The sequence below is a fragment of the Gossypium hirsutum genome, chromosome A11, assembly GCF_007990345.1.
Source record: "Gossypium hirsutum isolate 1008001.06 chromosome A11, Gossypium_hirsutum_v2.1, whole genome shotgun sequence".
In the NCBI taxonomy this organism is placed as follows: domain Eukaryota; kingdom Viridiplantae; phylum Streptophyta; class Magnoliopsida; order Malvales; family Malvaceae; genus Gossypium; species Gossypium hirsutum.
The window spans coordinates 39,673,635-39,693,834 of record NC_053434.1 but is presented as its reverse complement, the minus strand read 5'-3'; the positions used below and the strand labels follow the sequence as shown (position 1 = coordinate 39,693,834).

General features: G+C 34.3%; 2 protein-coding genes across 8 annotated transcripts; one reads left to right on the top strand and one right to left on the bottom strand.

The window, feature by feature from the left end:
- Positions 1 to 670: 670 nt before the first annotated feature.
- LOC107886474 (uncharacterized) lies at positions 671 to 18,812 on the bottom strand. 2 transcript variants are annotated; one of them, XM_016810446.2, is made up of 7 exons: positions 18,338 to 18,812; positions 17,808 to 17,893; positions 14,928 to 15,074; positions 14,631 to 14,739; positions 8,488 to 8,611; positions 1,668 to 1,938; positions 671 to 1,037 (listed from the first exon to the last, which is right to left on the bottom strand). In XM_016810446.2, the coding sequence occupies exons 1-7, from the start codon at positions 18,459 to 18,461 to the stop codon at positions 930 to 932; spliced, it is 969 nt and encodes a 322-aa protein (XP_016665935.1). In that variant the 5' UTR covers positions 18,462 to 18,812; the 3' UTR covers positions 671 to 929. The 2 variants fall into 2 exon arrangements, with proteins under 2 accessions (XP_016665935.1, XP_040938249.1); XM_041082315.1 differs by having other exon boundaries at positions 14,634 to 14,739; positions 18,338 to 18,805.
- LOC121210146 (uncharacterized) lies at positions 2,773 to 5,034 on the top strand. Of its 6 annotated transcripts, none has more exons than XM_041082320.1 (3): positions 2,773 to 4,145; positions 4,227 to 4,324; positions 4,463 to 5,034. In XM_041082320.1, exon 1 carries the CDS (start codon positions 3,105 to 3,107, stop codon positions 4,071 to 4,073), a length of 969 nt encoding a protein of 322 aa, XP_040938254.1. In that variant the 5' UTR covers positions 2,773 to 3,104; the 3' UTR covers positions 4,074 to 4,145; positions 4,227 to 4,324; positions 4,463 to 5,034. The 6 variants fall into 6 exon arrangements, with proteins under 6 accessions (XP_040938254.1, XP_040938253.1, XP_040938255.1 ...); XM_041082319.1 differs by having other exon boundaries at positions 4,227 to 4,357; XM_041082321.1 differs by lacking the exon at positions 4,227 to 4,324.
- Positions 18,813 to 20,200: the final 1,388 nt, after the last annotated feature.

Sequence of the window (20,200 nt, the reverse complement as noted above, 5' to 3'; positions counted from 1 at the left end):
GGCTTTTATAGCCGATTCATAAACTATTAGCTATTATTTTTTTTTATCTTTTTGCATGTTGTTTCTTTTGCTTGTCCTCTTTTGCTTGCATGTTGCAGGTGGTGTCAGACAAAACGTGGAGTGATGGCTGGCGTGCGGCGTGCGTGGGAGGAACGACAGCTAAAGGCATTGGCTAGGGTATTTTGTTTTCTGAACATGTTATGGGTTAGTAGGCTAGGGTTAGTTTTTTAAGTTTTGGGCTGGTAATTGGGTTTTAATTGGCCTATTAGGTTTTTTAAGCATGCTGTTTTATCTTGTAATTTGGACTTGAACATTGGACTTATTAATATTTTGGTTTTATTATTTGATTGGGCCCAGGCCAAATTTGGCCTATTACATAAAGCACATAAAATCTGCAGGCGACATGGTTTATGCAGAAGATAACATATTAAGTAGTTATTATAAAGCTCATTACAAGTATGGAAGATGGTAAATATCGGACACAAACGAAGAGAGAAAGGCATCAGCAAACATACAAAGCTGCATATTCAAGTGTCAGTAAATACATTAGCAAAGTGTACACAGGTAACAAATCAGCGAACAAACGCTTCATTTGGATGAAAATAGATTCAGATAAGGAACCAATCTCAGGAAGAGAGAATTGCATATTGTCAGTTATATATAATGGAAGTGAAACTAATGGCAAGCATTTCCATAATATGGTGAAACAAAAAGAAAGTGTTAAGAACTCCACAATATCATTCACAGACTTCTAACTGAATGATTTTGACAATCTTTCGTAACTTTTCTAGCTTGATAACTGCATAAAACACTTTTGTTGAAATAAGTGGATTCATAACAAGCCTGTAGTCAAGACTGACCTACGAGAATGGGGAGTCGGTCCATCTTTACATTATGTTGTTTTTGTCAATGGCAATATAATTCTGAACTCATAGAAGGCCAAGTGTTTTCAGCTGCTGAATATGCTCAGGTGGGAGAGGGGGGGGAGACCAGTCAGATCCATTTATTTCACCATCAACATCCTCAACAACATATTCCTATTAGAGTACACACAAAACCAAATCATGTTAACCACACAGCAATTCCACACGCACAAAAAGAAAGGCACATTTCTAGAGAAACAAAGTTTGGGAGCTAATTTATAAAGTAACTAATGAATCAATTAAAAAAAAAAAAAAGGAAACTTGAATGGAAAATATCATCCTCTCAGAATCTACTTCATCTAAGTTTTGCAAAATGAACAGTATATATGCAACCAGCATAGATGGACCTATAAGCACTGTTGGTATATTTCACATGAAATGGCGCACAAGCTAAATGTAGAAAGAAACCTAAATTATATGATCTATTGCCACAATTAACACCAAATTTCCTGACAATCCTTACATACAGCCTAAGTTAAGCTTTTTGCCTATCCCATCATAGAAGCTGATATGGTGATGGAAAAACTTTTAACCATAAAACAAACAGGGACAAGGTGGTAATGTTCAGTCCTTTCCATTTCATGTCTTCTTATAGGGGTAGCTTATTCATCTACAAGCAAGCACCTAGAAAATAACTTCCTCAAATAGTTTGGTTGGACCTAGTTGACCTATTGCGGTAAAGAATTGTACTTAATGATACAGAAGTACATGAATCAAAACTGAAGAAATGTCAACGCAATTCACCTTTGTCAGCATTCTTTTTGCGAGTATGTGATAGTGACGCTGCCAAATCCTTTGCCCAACCATTGTAGCAACCAGAACACTATAAAATATGCCAATCACCGTAAATAGTCCGAGCACAATCAATGCCATTATGAACAATAATGGAAGCCCTGCTTCACCAGCACCTCCTAGGCAACCACATTCAGTAGCAGCACTAGCACAGCTTTCAAAGCACGTAGTACAGTCAGTCCACATACAAAGAGTGCCAGGCAAATGGCAGTCAGCACACATCCTACACAAGTTAAGAGAATAAACAGATTAATAATTTGACTAGGATTACCTAATTAATAGGCCAATACTCCCATAAATTAATTAGTAAATTACATGTACGTGCTTCACCCCCATGAATAGACCCTATTCAATAGCTTAATATATCAACTAAATACGAAGCAACTGCAGTCCATCAAATACTGAAGCTTCTTACTGACCATTTGAAGTTAAATGATTTTGCCTAGTAACAATTTATATACTTCAGCCCCATCATTAGCACCACTTAAATAGCTTAGTATATCAAAATAAATAAAAAGTGAAAACAACCTGCTTTAAACTAAATCAGATCCTAGTATGCATTAGTACTGAAAACTTATTCGGATAATTTTTAGTTATATTCCATTTCCCCTAGTGGCACCGCCCTAGTTTCAGCAGCAATAACAATGGCACCCCATAACACCAGGACTAACCAATGAGAGGAGCACTGGAAAAGGAAGGAGGAAGAGAATGGTTTAGAATTAGGTAAATCACTAGAATGAGCAAAAATGAAGCCAACATATGTTGCAAACTTTAAGTGCAACATAGGAGGGACTCTTCTAAACTATGCAGACGATACATGATAAATAAATAAATAACAATGCCTAAAGTAAAAAGGAAGCAAACCCAAAGACGCACAATATGACAAGTGCCAAAGAGAGGAAAAACTGTGCAGATCTGTCAGAGATACAGTAATAGCTACAGAACATCTAAAGACATCATCAGCTAAAGCATCCTTTTGTGCTCCAACTGAAGTACTGAACATGTATACAGCAGCACAATGAGCATTAAGCATGGTTGGAGGATGTTAATATATTGTTGGAATCCCTATAATTAAGGATAGAAATCTGATGGTATTGGAATCCCTATAATTAAGGATAGAAATCTGTTGTGATCTCTTGTAAATAGAAACTAATCTCAGTTACTGATTCTTAGGAAATTAGGATATCAATTACTGATTCTTAGGGATTAGGATTTATTTCCTTTAAAATGATTATTTTTCTCTTTATAAAGCTGTAAACTAAAGCAGTAGCAATATAACAGAATTTTTCCTCTGAGTGTTTTTACATGGCATCAGGGCTATAGGATTCATTCGATCCTATTTTTTTCTCTAAATTCCCTTACTAAAAATTTCTGTGGTTTAGTCCTCCAATGGGTGATATCAATGAGAATTTCTCTGAAACTGAGACATCACAAATAACTCAGAATATCAATCAGGGAATCACTCAAGGTGAAATTAATTCCTCCCTTATAATCACCAATCATCGGCTAAATGGGAAGAACTTCTTGCAATGGTCTCAATCGGTTCTTATAGTGATTCGTGGTCGTGGCAAATTAGGGTACATCAATGGAGAAATCCCACGACCAACCATGGCTGATCCTACTTATGCCACTTGGGAACTCAACAATTCAATTGTAATGGCTTGGCTAATCAATTCGATGGAAGGCCATATAAGCCGCACCTATCTTTTTTTCAAAACTGCAAAAGACATGTGGGATGCAGTCAAAGAAAACTACTCAGATCTTGGAAACGCCTCCCAAGTATTTGAAATCAAGCTTAAGTTAAAGGACATCCGACAAGGAACACTCGAGGTAACTCACTACTATAACAATTTGAAAATTTTGTGGCAAGAACTGGATATGTATTATGAGGCAGATTGGGGTGAAGGCTTAGAACACAACAGGTTTATGGTCCATCTCAACAATGAACGTCTTTATGAGTTTTTAGCAGGACTGAACCGTGAGTTAGATGAGGTCCGTGGCCGAATTCTGGGTAGATCACCTCTTCCAACGATCGGTGAAGCATTTGCAGAAGTTAGAAGAGAAGAAAAGCGTCGTCTTGTCATGATGGGAGATTCAAAGGAACCTAAACCTATGACTCCAATTTCTAATCGTCCTACTGAAACCTCTGCTCTCATCTCCAAAGGTCCACAGCCACAAAAACAACGTGCTGGAAATGATTCTGGATCAACAAGACCATGGTGTAGTCACTGCAATCGTGTTGGTCATACAAAAGAAAAATGCTTCAAACTCCATGGCTATCCTGAAAAAAACAGAAGGATAATAAGACTGCCATGTTATCCTTCACTACTGCTGATGATGTTCTTGATGTTCGCTTAACCAAAACACAGCTTGAGACTCTCCATAAGATACTTGGTACTCCCACTACTCATGGATCTCTAGCAACTCAAGGTACTGCCCTCAACATTGCTTTTGAATCTAATAATCAATCTCCTTGGATACTCGATTCGGGCGCCTCTGATCACATGACAGGTGACTCCACGTTGTTTCACACCTACACTCCTTGTCATAACAAATCCCGAATCCGCATAGCTGACGGTTCTTACTCACCTGTGGCTGGAATAGGAGAAGTACAAATGACAGAGAATTTTTCTCTCGATAAAGTCCTACATGTTCCAAACTTGTCCTGTAATTTACTTTCAATTAGTAAGCTTACTAAGGATGAAAAAGTTCTTGCTGAATTTTCTGCAATTGGTTGTGTGATACAGGAACAGAAATCGGGGAGGATGATTGGCACTGCTAAAGTTGATGATGGACTATATATTTGGAATAAAAACAGTACACAAGGGGGATTGGCTCTATCCACTGCAAAAGAGGACACTATTATGTTATGGCACCGTAGGTTAGGACATCCAAACTTTGTGTATTTGAAAAAACATCTTCCGTTGTTATTTCGAAATAAAAGTATTAATTCCTTGAAGTGTGAAATTTGCCAATTATCTAAACATACCCGTGTGCCATACCCATTAAAACCACATATTCAGTCCCAACCTTTTTCGTTAATCCATAGTGACCTATGGGGAGCCAGCCGAGTGAAAAATATTACAGGGGCTAGATGGTTTATAACATTCATTGATGATCATACTAGGGTCTGTTGGGTCTATCTACTCAAAGAAAAATCTGAAACACCCAAAGTATTCCAAAATTTTCACTCAATGGTTCGAACCCAATTCAACTCTACCATACATACCCTCCGTACTGACAATGGGAGAGAATACTTCAACTCTGTCTTAAGTCCATACCTTTCTGACCAAGGCATTATACACCAAAGCTCTTGTCCTGACACTCCACAACAAAACGGGATCTCTGAGAGGAAAAATCGTCATCTTCTTGATGTGGCTCGAGCCATAATGTTCACTATGAATGTTCCAAAATACTTGTGGGGAGAAGCTGTCCTTACTGCCTGCTATCTCATAAACCGAATGCCATCAAAGATCCTCAATTTCCAAACACCTCTAAATACTCTTTTAAAGGCCTTCCCTCTATTTCATGTCCCTAATCTTCCAGCTAAAATATTCGGCTGTAAAGCTTTTGTCCATAACCATCAACCAAATCAATCCAAACTTGATCCTCGAGCCCACACCTGTATCTTCATTGGATATTCCCCTACACAAAAAGGCTATAAGTGTTACTCACCAACATTGCGCCGAATGTTTCTCTCGAGATGTTACCTTCTTTGAAAATGAACCATACTTTGCAGCATCTCATCTTCAGGGGGAGATTTTTAATGAAGATGAGACCCTTAATACTCTCCTCATTATACCGCCTGATCCTACTACTACTATCCCAGATTTAGTTGTTTCCCCTATACAGCAAGAATTTAACACCGTCCTTCCCAATGACAATACCTCCACCGAAGTACAACAGCCACTTGGTCAAGGAAAACAGCAAATACAGGTTTACTCCCGACGGAATCGTTCTCCTGAAACTGATACAGCAGTGCCAATTACATCTCCAACCGAGGACTGTTCTGAAGCAGAAGTCCCACCTCCGTCACCATCCATCTATCTTCCAATTGCAGTTCGAAAGGGTACAAGGAGCTGCACTCAACATCCTATTTCTCGGTTTGTATCCTATGGAAATTTATCTAAGTCCTACAAAGCTTTTGTGACTAATGTTGATTCTGTAAAAATTCCAAAAAAATATAGAAGAGGCTCTTGAATCAGCTGAGTGGAGACAAGCCGTGATGGAAGAAATGAAGGCCCTCAAAAACAATGAAACATGGGAAGTCTCGGATCTGCCTAAAAGGAAAAAAATCGTAGGGTGCAAATGGATTTTCACTACGAAATTTAAACCCGATGGCCGTATTGACCGATACAAAGCTCGACTTGTGGCTAATGGATTCACCCAAACTTATGGTCTCGACTACAACGAGACGTTTGCACCGGTTGCCAAGCTAAACACCGTTCGGGTCCTGCTATCTCTTGCTGCCAACCTTGATTGGCACTTGACTCAATTGGATGTAAAAAATGCTTTTCTCAACGGGGAATTAAATGAGGAGGTGTATATGGATTTCCCACCAGGGTTTGAAGAAAACAAGGACCAAGTGTGTAAGTTGAAGAAGTCCTTGTATGGGCTGAAACAATCTCCACGAGCGTGGTTCAGCCGATTTGCAAAAGCTATGACTAGCAGAAATTACATTCAAGGACAGGCAGACCACACCATGTTCTACAAGCACTCGGAAGAGGGTAAATGCTGCATCCTTATCGTTTATGTTGACGATATAATAATAACAGGAAATGACTCGAGCGAAATTTTGAGATTGAAAGAATTTCTTGGTACAGAGTTTGAACTTAAAGACTTGGGGAGTCTTAAATATTTTCTTGGTATGGAGGTAGCAAGGTCGAAAAAAGGTATCTTCATTTCCCAAAGGAAATATGTTCTTGATCTACTGTCGGAAGTTGGTTTGATGGGCAGCAAACCAGCCGAAACTCCTATGGAGTTTAACCTCAAATTGGGAACTAATGAGGATGAAGAAATCGACAGGGGGAGATATCAACGTTTAGTAGGAAGGCTCATCTACCTATCTCACACCCGTCCAGACATAGCCTTCAGTGTGAGTGTTATTAGCCAGTATATGCATGCCCCGAGGGAGAAGCACCTGGAAGCTGCATATAGAATACTAAGATACCTAAAAGGAACTCCTGGTAAAGGCCTGTACTTCAAGAAGACTATCAACCGAAGCGTGGAAGTCTACACTGATGCAGACTGGGCAGGTTCTGTTAATGATAGACGCTCTACAAGCGGCTATTGTAGTTATGTTTGGGGTAATCTCGTGACGTGGAGGAGCAAAAAAAAATCTGTGGTAGCACGCAGCAATGCAGAGGCAGAGTATCGAGCACTATCTCATGGTATATGCGAAGGAGTTTTGATACAAAGACTTATGGGAGAACTAAAAGTGCCTTTTACCAGACCTATGAAGATGTACTGTGACAACCAGGCTGCTGTCAGCATAGCACATAATCCTGTGCATCATGATCGGACCAAACATGTGGAAATAGATCGTCACTTTATAAAAGAAAAAGTACACTCAGGAGAAGTATGCATCATCTACCTACCTACTAGACAACAAGTTGCAGACATGTTAACCAAAAGTTTAAACAGAAACATGTTTGAAGAACTTAGTGGCAAGCTGGGTTTGATTAACATCTACACTCCAACTTGAGGGAGAGTGTTGGAATCCCTATAATTAAGGATAGAAATCTGATGGTATTGGAATCCCTATAATTAAGGATAGAAATCTGTTGTGATCTCTTGTAAATAGAAACTAATCTCAGTTACTGATTCTTAGGAAATTAGGATATCAATTACTGATTCTTAGGGATTAGGATTTATTTCCTTTAAAATGATTATTTTTCTCTTTATAAAGCTGTAAACTAAAGCAGTAGCAATATAACAGAATTTTTCCTCTGAGTGTTTTTACATATATAATGTACAATTCTGAAAGGATTAAACTGGAATAAACTTATGTTGCTTTGACTCTTCATTTTTCTTGGAATACCTGCGTCCAAAGCATTTTTTGGACATGGGCATGATGATATGAAACTTCAAGGACCCTCCAAGCACATGAAAAGTTAAAAACCATACCCATGTAGAATGCATACTTGTCTCCGAAACCGATCGTAGGAGTAAACAGATATTTGCTAACTTCATAACAATTGCTAATATTCCCTTGTCATGATTTCATGGACAGATAAATGGCACGTCATATCAGTAAAGAAAAAATAGGAAACAGGGGAGTAGGGGTTAAAAAGGCATTTGATGCCTCCAAATATACGAAAATTGACAATTTGAGTGCAAATTTCATTTCAGATCAAAGGAAGCTCAGAAGTTTCTATGCAATGAACAAGTAAATAGCACATTGCACAGAACTCAGAAAAGAGATGGGGAGTGGTACAACACATGCAAAATATTTGGCACACTATGACTATTATGAAGAACTTGATGAAAAATATCTGGAGGTGTAACAATTGAGATAAACATAAAAACTCTGTTATATCAATTATGAGACATAACATTTCACAGAGGAGGGATAGGGGAAAGAGAGAGAAGATGAAGTAAATGATGATAAATCAGGGCAGCGATCTGTTTAAGTAATAAACTCATTCTACTTTAACATACCAATACGTAGAGGGCAAAGTTTTAGCAGAGTAATGATAAAGAATACTAATATATCAAAATGACAGTAAAAATCAACATCGGTAATAGTTTCCAAGTATTAATAGAGTTATACCCAGGCTGACAACAACAGAGGCATAATTCTCTACAAGGCTGAGCCAAATCATTACGCACTCGTCGATCATAGCATGTAATAAAGCACCCTGATAGCCCCAGCAAAGCAAAAAATAGCAGTGCCCCTGTATTCAACAACCAAACTATCAATAACAGAGCAATACCCAAGATGAAATAATGGATATTTTGCAAAAGTAAAAAATACATAAAAACCAGTTAAATAAAAGTTTTATTCAAGCAAACTAGTCAGTTCACCCAGCAGCATTTGGTACATTTCAAAGAAATAAATACAGAGAAAATTTTGGAACATAACTAAGTGTAACATGAAAGACAATGAAAACAACACAGCAATATAAGTTGTGATTTCTACAAATGATTTAACGTGTTGGTACCATTTTCAAGATAGAAAAAGTTAAACAATTAAAATTCTAATCAGTTAAAACATGAAATCAATCAAGCAACTACTCATTATAAGTTGTGAATTTAAATGTTGAAATATACTCTCATTTATAAGATAACATAAAGCTAATTCAATATAAATATATATGTTAATTCTTATTCTTGGTTAGAATATTAACGAAAAGAGGACGCTTTATGGGTCCAGTACTTCAAACAAGGAAACTTTATAAGTTTAGTGTCTCAAGTCTTGACAAAAGAAGAAATATTTATAGGTTGAGCAAGGAAGAAAGCTTTATTGTAGTTTCAAGCCAAGGAAAATATGTTCAGTGTTTTCAATCAATGAAAACTCTTTATAGGTGAGTTTCTCAACCAAGGAAATAAGCTTTATAGGTTAAAGATTCAACCAAGAAATGTAGCTTTATAGGTTGAATATCTAAATTAACGGAAAAAGTAGCTTATAGGTTGAGTATTTCAATTATGGAAAGAAGTTCTATCAGTTGAGTATAACAAAATCAAGCCATGTTCAAGAAGCTACAATAGTAATGGTGACAGTTCAGATTTTCAAGCTCAGTTTTCTAGGTTGTTCTAGTCAGCTTATAGTTTTCAAGCTACAATATTATTTCTTTATGACATGCTTAATCTTGTGAAATACTACTTAATCAAGGACAATATACTTCTCAATCTCCTTGGACAACTTATATAATCTATTAGATAGCTTTTGTTGAGACACATTGTTTGAGAAATGAAGGACTGTCTCTTTGGTTTCACTTTCAACTTTGACCAATGCTTAAACTTTTTAAGGTTCAATCCTTTTAAACTTACGAACTTGTAGAACTTAATCAAAGTTAATCAAATTTCTTAAAGCTTAAAACTTTCATGTTTTGTTATCTTCTTAATATGGAAATCTTAGGCTATCAAACCTAGCAACTTAAGAAAATCAATCAAGATAATCTTCCTAACAACCTACAACATTGAATATAACTAATAAAATTAGCAAAACTCCATTTAGTTGCGTCATAAGTAAACAATCATACTTGGTTCAATTAACCATATTTTCTAATTAAGTTTTCTTATTGCTACTAAATTACCTTCATAAGCATTACTTTAATTCTTTTATGATACTCAATATACAAGGCATTTCTAGTTGAAATACTCAAATCAATAAAGCTTCTTTCTTAATTGATAATCAACCTATAAAACTTCTTCCCTTGTTGAAAAACTCAACCGATAAAGCTTTTTTCCTTCTTCAAAAACTCGACTGATAAATCTTTTTTTCTTTGTTAAGACACTTAACCTATCAATCTTATTTCTTCGTTGAAATACTCAACCTAAAGCTTTTTCTTTTGTTGAGAAAATCAATTAATTCTTTTTAGGTTCAAAAACTCAACCTGTAAAAACCTCTTAACCTCTTTACTTGGTTAAAAACCTCAACCTATAAAGTTTTCTTCCTTCGTTGAGAAAGACTCAGCCCATAAAGCTCCTTTCCTTCATGACACAGGAGCTTTTAATTATATTACAATATTTTATTATTTCAGATTTATGTATTAAGTATTAGATGTATTATTGATGACCAGGGTTATTAGTTATCTTTAGGATTTAAAATTAGGCCCAAGAATAAATTTTATTTGCAAGAAAGCCTAATAGCTTTACTTGCAACAAAGAAGGGTTACATAAATAGTTGTAAGCTTAACAGCCAGCATTTTTGTTATTATTATTATTTTTTCTTTGAATTATTATAAAGAAACTAAAGGTTTTTTAAAACCCTAAGTTCCTGAGTTGCAACTTTTTCTTACTCATTTGTTCAGCCCTAATTCTTTCTATTGTTGCTGTTTTCTCTCTTAAACCACACCGATTTTGGCATCAGAGCTTAATTAAATCCTAGTGTTTATATTATGGTTTGCTTTGAAGCCATGGTTGGACACGATAAAGATCAAGGAAGAGGAAACCACTGTCGATAAACGGAATTGGCTGCAATATGATGTGTGATCAAAGAATTGTCACGTCCATGTTATGTTTGGTTGCGACAGGAACAAGCAGAAACCCAAATGGAGATTCCAAAAAGTGCCCACAACCAGTTTGACAAACTCAAAGGTAGTCTTGCTGATAAATCTGATTTTGGTGATGAAGAAAGCCCCTTTCATGATGTTGGACCTGCACATCGTGAAGTACGAGGTGGATTGGAGGAGCCGTTGGTGTATGCCCTTGGATTAAGCAAGGGTGGAATCAATATTGAAGTTGCTGGTTTTCATGGCAAGATACATGTGGAAGAGCAAGATTATAATATGTTAGAACCTACCTATGATGAAAATCCTGAACAAATTGAAGATGTACTTCCAGTTCAGGGAGAGCCCTTGATTGTTCATAAGGTGAAGAAGAGTCTAGTGTCATGGCAGATGCACTTGACCAACGATTTTCACTACAAAAGGCATTGAGTGCTCATGTGAAGGATTTTGAACAAGTTAGGGATCAATGTGAGACTGACTTGTATTTCAACCCCAACATGTTCAAGGGCCCCAATATGTTCAACATGATCCATGAGATCTATGAAGGTGAATTGATGAGGAAGATCAAACACAACGATAATGAGATCAAATCAGGTAGTGAAAATAGATGTTCCCTTAAGTGGTGATAAGGAGATTAGCATGCATTCCGACAAGAAGCTTCACCATCACCATACCCAACATAAAGTCGAAGAGATGGAAGCATTCTTTAAAGAGTGGTATGACCTAGATGATCATTCCTTGCATGATGTTACATTGTTACTATGGATGTGGATTATATTCTTGTAGGAATACCTTGGTTGAATGATATTGTGGTTATCACCACAATAGATAGAGAAGTGTTGATGAAACAAAGGCAACTTTTAAGACTATAGATGGCCTTTATGAGTGGTTAGAAAAGCTAAGCGTATCTATGCGGATCGTGAGGTGGGCAGACTACTAGACTTTGCAAAAAGCATGCTCATAAGTTTGTTTTATCACTCTAAATGCTGTAATTTTCTCTGAAACCAGCTCAACAAAAACTAAAGTTGGCAAACCTTGTGGATGTGAGAGCAGGAATACCCCTCCTGCTCATATATCAAACAAGACAATGTTTGAGGTAGACAAGAAAATTTTGATGGTAAATCAACTATTAGTGCACCGTCTCGTGAAAAAGCTGTTTCAGCTTGTGATGTTCCAAAAGAAGAAAGAAAAAAAAGGTATATGTTATTGAAGCTGGTGCAAAGGAACTAGAAAACAGTGTGGAAAACAACGGACCTCTTGTCGTTATGAGCTTTGTTCAGAGAGCTAATTCTTTTAAACCCGAGTGCAAAACCCATATTGGCTTAGCGAATTTTGCCAGTTCAAAACAGATTCCAAATAAAAATTTAATTACAAAGAGTAAAATGGAGGTTGATAGTACATGCCTCAAAGTGTTGGTGACAAGAAAGATGTTTCTCAAGGAACTCTTGCTTCTGGTGGTGATTAAACAGACTAGTGTTCAGCCTAACTTTACCAGTCCAATGGAAATACCTCAAATTGCAGAGAGTGATAAAACCAACTTATGGCCTAGTTTTAAAGAATATCCAAAAGCTGATACTAATGGTAATAATCCTAGAGCGGTCCTACTTGTTGCAGGTAAGATGAAGACTTTTGTTAATGATTCTGAAACCAAAGAAGAAAGTCCTACTATGATTGAAATATTTTCTGGAATTGAGGTGGAGCCTTCTTTGAAAGGGACTCCTAGAACTTCTCATGGAAATAATAGAAGCATTGCTCCTAATGATATTCCTGTAGAAATATTGGTTTTTGATCGATCTGTTGTTTGTTTGAGCGGTGTATCCTTTGACAGGTCAGAAATGCTTTTTATGTAAGAGGTATTTTACAGTAGTTGTTTTTAAGAGTTCCAAAGCTTCAGAAAACTTAAACAATCTTGGAGCTAGTTCTTTGGTGGTTGACTTGAAATTTACTTATGTTGCTACTTATCGAAACTGTAGAAATCAGGAAAGGAGTGGAGACTGTTGTGCAACTGACATCCTGAATTTGGAGGTTAATTATCCCTCTCGCATATATTGACAAGGTTGAAGAAAGGGAAGGTGGAAGAGTTCAGAAAGTTTACTTTTCTGTAGTGGTTAAAGGAGCTTATAATCTTGAGCAGGAAATCTATCAAATTAAGTTGCTTGGGAATGTAAAGTTAGGAGGAAACCTGAAAAACAGACTCATACTCCAATTTTTACTTGTGAAGAAGCTTTTCCACCATTGATATGAATCAGGACAATTACATGAAGAAGAAGCTGCAGAGAGCTGATCTAGAAAATTATATTGATGTTGTGAAAGTTTTCTCACTGGTGTTGAGTTTTCCAAGCTGGGGAGAATGACACAGAAGCTTTTAGTTATTTTATAATATTTTATTATTTCAGATTTATGTATTAAGTATTAGGTATATTATGAATGACAAGGGTTATTAGTTATCTTTAGGGTTTAAAACTAGGGCTAGGAATAAACTTTATTTGCAAGAAAACCTAATAACTTTACTTGCAAGAAAGAAAGGCTATATAAATAATTGTAAGCTTAACAGCCAGCATTAATGATTTATTATTATCTTTGAATTATAATAAAGAAACTAGATTTGTTTTAAACCCTAAGTTCTCTACAGTTCCAACTTTTTTACTTGTTTGTTCAACCCTAATCCTTTCTGTTACTGCTGTTTTCTCCCCTAAACCACACCACTTCATTAAGATACTCAACCAATAAACTTCTTCATTTGGTTAGATAATCTAAGCAAGGACAAATATTAACAACTTATTTTGGTTAAGAACCACATTATTTTGGTCAAACCTTTAAGCTAAAACTATATCTCAATATTTAACTATACAGTTTATAATGATTAATTGCTTGATTAATTTCAGGTCATAACCAATTCTTTCTGGGTTCAAATACTAAACCTATAATAACCTCTTTACTTGGTTAAGATACCTCAAACTCTAAAGATTTCTTTCTTGACTGAGGATATATTTAACCTATAAAGCTCCTTTCCTTCATGGGAGGTAACCAATAAACTTATTTTTTTAAGTGATCTAACAAAGGAAAAATATTAACAACTTATTTTGGTTAAGGACCTTATATTATTTTAGTCAAACCTTGTAGCTAAAACTATATCTCAATATTTAACTTTTACACTTTATAATGACTAATTCCATGTCTTGACTGCATACGAATTTTCAATTGATTAGTTTCTTCCATGTTAAAAACGGATCTCAACCCATGGGTTGCTGCATGAAACAAGAAATTTATTGCTGGGTTCAATACAGACGGAAACTTCAGTAATACAAATAAACTTGCCAGCAAATATATGAAATTTAGGTCACAACCAAGGATTTAGCACTACTTATTATCCATCTATTAACATGAGCCAGATCTTGCATCCAGCAACCTCCCATATAACATAAGCCCTTCCAATGTTACATTTAGTATTTGCACGTTAGGAACTGTATCAGTTTGAGAAACTGAGGGACATGTAAGAAAAGCATTCCAAATTTTTCTAAGGGAAGCAACAATATGCGATAAGAAAGTTTGTGAAATATACTCAAGTTGCTCAATCCATTGCAGTAATTAATAAATTTTGAAAACAAATAAGTGATCAAACTTAGGTAAGCCAGATTCCTCCTATCATCCTATGTATCAATCAATAACCCAAAAGACAAACTAACAAATCCTGTTATTTTAAAGACAAACAACATATCACTTCAGGTTATTGAGATTTTACCACATATGTAATAGAAACTAAGCTCGCTATCAAAACCCCATGCAAGACGGAGCCATGACTGCTGGTAACCATCAATTAGATAGACCAAATATGCAAGTGAAGCAATGACCTGAACACAATTGACAAAAGATCCAAGCATTATAAATAAGAAACATATTTAGAATAGAAGAAAACTAACATGCAAGTGAAGCAATGACCTGAACACAATTGACAAAAGATCCAAGCATTATAAATAAGAAACATATTTAGAATAGAAGAAAACTAACAATGGCAGACAATCAAGAACAGACTACATACTAGTTGAACCGCCAGAAATATGGATAAAATGTCTCTCGTCACAAAAAAACGGAATTTCAAAGTCCGCCATTTCCTATCAGCAGCAACATGAACTCTCAAATGATAAGGAGCTTTACAGGTTGTGCAATGAGCAAATGCAAATCCTTCCTGGAAAAAGAATAGAAATAATGAGATATGGTAGCTAGGAAGAAGGAGAAAAGTGTTATGCCCATGAAAGACACACACAGATGTTAGTTTTGCCAATATCTAATTCCCCCCTGATAACTGATCATCATTCTATTGTGGTCACAAGCATAACCAACCCACTGTTATTAAGGCACTCACATAGGCGGTGCTAAGGTGCACCATGAAATCAAGATTTCTCCTTCAACCTTCTCAGGCGAAGCTATTTTATTGGGCGCTTGCCCTAGTGCACTTTATTGCACTTTGGACTTCAACAATGGGCGGAAAAAAAGCTAGCTTGAGTGAAGCAATGAGCCAATTCTTAAGATTCTTTTATTATTATTGTTATTTTAAAATTCAAATACCCACTAAATAGAAAGAAAAAAAAAATCAAAATACCCACTACAGCTGACTGTTAACTTTTAAGTTTCCCTTTTATTTTCTATTTAAAAAACTCAAATATTATTATTTCCTTCACTTAAGTCGACTTTTAACTTCTTTTTTATATATATATTTTTTTATTTTAAAACTCAAAATGCTATTATTTCTTTAAATTTATCAATTATAAAACAACTAGACTTCTCAAAACTTTGTTAAAACTTCATTAAATCATCAAAACTCAAAACTTCAATCTCCCTTGAACATTTCTCTTCAAAACCAAATACCAACACTACCAAGCAAAAGGTAAACATTTGTTTTTATTCTCTATCTATTCTATTATTTCTTTTTTCCTTTAATTCTTTTTCTCCTTCTCTATTTTTTATTTTCTTCTATTGTAATTTTTTTCAATAATTTTTGTAATATGCATTTGGAGCAAAGATTGATGTATATATTTTAATATTATTGTAATGTAATGGTGAAGACTTGAGAACAATGACCAACCATAATGTAACATAAATACGTATGCACCTTTACTTAGACGAGCTTTTGAGCTCTTTTTTTTTTTTTTTTGCACCTTGCACCTCAGGCTATATAGAGGACTTCGCGCCTTGTGTGCACCTAGTGCCCTTGACCACACTGGCCCAGCCAGTGTTGTGAAGGGCACAAGGTGCACTCTAGACACTAGAATCCTTACATTGCCTAAGTGAAGTAAGGTGCAAATGCATGTGTGTTTTCATGTGTCCCTCTGTGTGTATGTATGAAATATGCTTATGATATACGATTAAGATAACAAACTCTAAAACAGGCCAAGTTTATCCATAAAACATGCACAATTTTCTTTTTCTATTGTTGGTCAACATACATGATTTCCTTATGATCTTATGTGTATTGTTGTGTACTCAAATAACGAAAAGCAGAAAGTTAGATGTTATCCCTTTCTCACTATTAAAGGTGCATCTAGTGAAAAGTAAAGTTCAAAACAAATTAAATTAAAGAGAGCTTCAACCAAACTGATTCTTTTAATGCCTAACACCTTAACAAAAAGTGTGCCTAGGCACACCAAGCAAGCACCTAATCAAATGCACCTTGTCCAAAAATATCCAAAGCACTTAATCAACTTTGTCCTATCTACTAATAGGTAAAGGTAGCCTTCAAGAAGGTAACATAGGTTAATTCTTGTTTAAGTTTTATTGATTGTTGTAAATGTTGTATAAATGTACAAACAATTTACCTATAAACTTTTCCTCTGATCTTTTCCAAGGGATTATCCAAGAACAACTGTAATAGACCGAACCATATTCAACAACTACTATGATATTTATAAAGCTATTAGTGTCTCAGAAAATGTAATATAGCTGCATTTCTCAAAATTCTATTAAATTTTAGTATAACATACTTGGTTTTTGAGTTGATTATTCAATGTTTGGAGTTACATGTTATGCTTGAGGTTATTTCAATTTTCAAGCAATACAGCATGACATTCTCCAAATTCCTGTTAGGGACACTTTAAGATGGACTATATTGGAAGCTATCAAAGTAACCTGAAATCATTATGCCTTTGTCTTTGTCTTTGATCAAGGCAAATTGGTAACCGGTATCAAATTGCTAGTAGGTTAAACTTTACACAATAGACAAACACTTAATACTTTATGCCTTTGTCCTTGATCAGGATCAAGATCAAGATCAACTGCATTTGTTAGATTGGGCTGGGAGTAACTGCTATTCGGTCTGCAACCACAATCCTCATTAATATAATGAATTTTTATATAGAATGAAGCTGATATCTGACCACATTACACAAATAGATTTAACATGAATTGGAATTTGTTCCCAACTTTTTATCTTTGTGATTTCATTATTGATCCAATTGTCAGCACACAAGATCTGCAATGCTTGTGCCATGAAAGAGTTATTTTAATTATCACAATGGAGGGGAAAAGACTAGGAGAAGGCTCCCCTTAAGTTAAATTCACTAAACTTGTTGAATTTTTTTTTGGGGGGGGGGGGGATATAAAGTAAACGCAATTTTTGTTTCCATTACTGAACAAAGGACTAATGTTGCAGGTATATATCTTTTTTTATGTTGTATGATTGTCTAACTTTTTACTCCATTATCAGACACAGGCAGAAAAAAGAAATTGAATCTAGATTATCAGAACAATTGGCATCCAGAAACTAACACAGCAACACTAGCATTGAAATTTAGTTCAAGCAATGAAATAACAGCTGTAAAGAAACGCACTCCTACAGACGCCAGTGAAACCATAGTACAAGTAAAGTATAAAGCATTCCAATTTCACTGTTCAAAAATGAAGAAAAGGGTATCAGTGTTTATACCTTTACAGCTCGCCAATGATCTAAACATTCCCGATGTACATATTTTGATGTTCCTTTGCACTTGCAAGGAGCAATAAAATCTCTACCTGAGGAAAACAATTGCACATTGAACTAGTTATTAGCACAAGTTCCTTCAAACAACACCCTTAGCAACAAAAATTAAGTTTTCTTTTTTTAATAATTATTAAACATTACTGTGTAGGATGACCAAAAAAAATTACTGCGAAGGAATTATTTAAAATAAAAAAAGGGAATTGAAAATAATTAAATTGCTATTTTTATCTTCTGTAAATTCGTTTAATAATCCAATCAGTTCGGTCGCCAAACGAAAAAATTGAACCCGTTATACTAGAGTGATGTACTTAGTTGAATTTTGAAGGCAAAAAAAGAGCAGAATTTTTTCGAGAGGAAGGCTTAAAATAAGCAAAGTGATCGTGATTCATAGCACAATCGATGAAACCAATTTTTTAAAATTTCTTTAAAAAGAGGAAATTAAATTTGAGGAAATAGGGTTTAAAAGTAGAACATACCGTCGGTTTCGAGGCAAATTCGACACTGAATTTGATCGGCTGGACCGGCCTCGAGGTCGATCTCGCTGGGCTCGGTGATCGGTGGGGGAGCCATGAGAGGCAATTCCTCCGATTGATCGCTCATTGTCGATTAACAAATAAACAGAGGAAATAGCCGTTTTCGATAATAATAATTAATTAAGACGGAGTCTTAAAACCTAGAAATTTCTAGAGAGAAAAAGGAGCAATCTCGAATTTCTCTCCTCTGATTCTTGAAGCTGATACTGATGTCTTTTTTATGGTTCTTCCAGCGGAATTTCAACATCAGTAATTCAGTATGTATATTTTTTCTATTATTTTACATATGGATTCTTTTCTTTTCTTAATTTTGCAAGAAAACAGAAAGAAAACAAAGAAAAGAATTTAGAGATTTTGGATTTTCTTTTTTTGAGTTTTCCGGTAATAACCTTGACTTGCAAAACAATTTCTATCTTGTTTAAGGCTATACTACACAGTGGTGATATAATTTCCATAAATTTTCATTTTAGACATTAAAAATAAAACAAATCACAAATCAGACACTGTCGCTTATAATTATTTTAATTCAATCACTTAACTTTAAAAAATTTTTATTTTGATTACTCGCTATTAATTCAATGTTATTTTATGTCACCTAATTTTAAAAATTTTTTATTTTTTCCATCATTTTATCAATTTTAAAAAATAATTTATTTTTTTCTTTTTCTTATAATTAATTTTAGTTTTTAAGTAAAAGGAAAAACATGAGGGTTTATAGAGAGTTACTTAGGTTTTTAGTGGAAAATTTTGGATTTTTACAAAAAAAATCATTTTTCTTTTTTTAGAATTAATTTTAATTTTTATGATAAAATGGAAAATTTGGGATTCTAAAAAAAGAAAATTACTTGGGATTTTAAAAATTATATTTTCAAGATTTTAAATTTAAAACCTTATTTGTTCGCAAACATTTTTTAAACAAAATAAACATCCATGTAAAATTTTTTAAAAAACTTCGAAATTTTGTTTTAAAATTTCTTGTAATTTTTCCATTAACTCTAATAGTCTAATAAGAAAAATATATGGTTAATATATTAGTTGCACCTAAAGTTACACAATTATTATTTTGATTTTTTTAAAAAAATTTGTATCAATTTAATACTTTAGTTTTTAATCCGTTACTAGTTTATCTCAATCGGACATTAAAAAGAGGTGACATGGCACGTTCAGTGTGCACCACATCACACAACTTTATTTTCTAAAAATAAATTAAAAAAAAAAGAAAAGAAGATCAAAAAAATCTCAAATTTTTAAAATAATTAGAAAAAAAATTAAATTTATATAAAACTCCTAGAAATTAAAAATGTTTATTTTTATTTTTTACAAATACATAAAACACAAAGAAGAGAGAAAATAGAAAAAAAATAAACATATTCAGAAAAATCTCATATTTTTTTAACAAATCAGACAAATATATGAAAAGTTATATAAAATTTCTAAAATTTAAAAAATATATATTTTACATTTTAAAAATACATAAAAAAATTTTAAAAAAGCGAAATTACAAAAGTTATCAAAAAATTCAAAAAAATCTCAACCTTTTTTTTAAATCAGAAATAAAATATGGAAAGCTTTAAAATATGTGAATGAAAATCTAAAGCCATATTTTTTACTGATTTTATAAAATAAAATAAAAAGAATTACGCTTCTTGTATTTTCACACTTTTTTTAACCTCGTGTATTTTTGAACAAAAAAATATTTTTGTTATTTCTGGAGATTTTATACAACTTTCTATATATTTTTCGGATTTGTTAAAAAAATTAGATTTTTTTTGAATATGTTGACAATTTTTTGTACTTTATCTCTTT

Excerpts from the sequence above, each read along its gene's own strand:
- LOC121210146 (XM_041082321.1), top strand. The coding sequence starts at position 3,105 with ATGGGTGATATCAATGAGAATTTCTCTGAAACTGAGACATCACAAATA.
- LOC107886474 (XM_016810446.2), bottom strand. The coding sequence starts at position 18,461 with ATGAGCGATCAATCGGAGGAATTGCCTCTCATGGCTCCCCCACCGATC. Across the intron at positions 15,075-17,807 it reads ATCATTGGCGAGCTGTAAAG|GAAGGATTTGCATTTGCTCA; the intron begins GTATAAACACTG and ends TTCTTTTTCCAG. Across the intron at positions 1,939-8,487 it reads CTCTGTTGTTGTCAGCCTGG|GATGTGTGCTGACTGCCATT; the intron begins GTATAACTCTAT and ends TAACTTGTGTAG.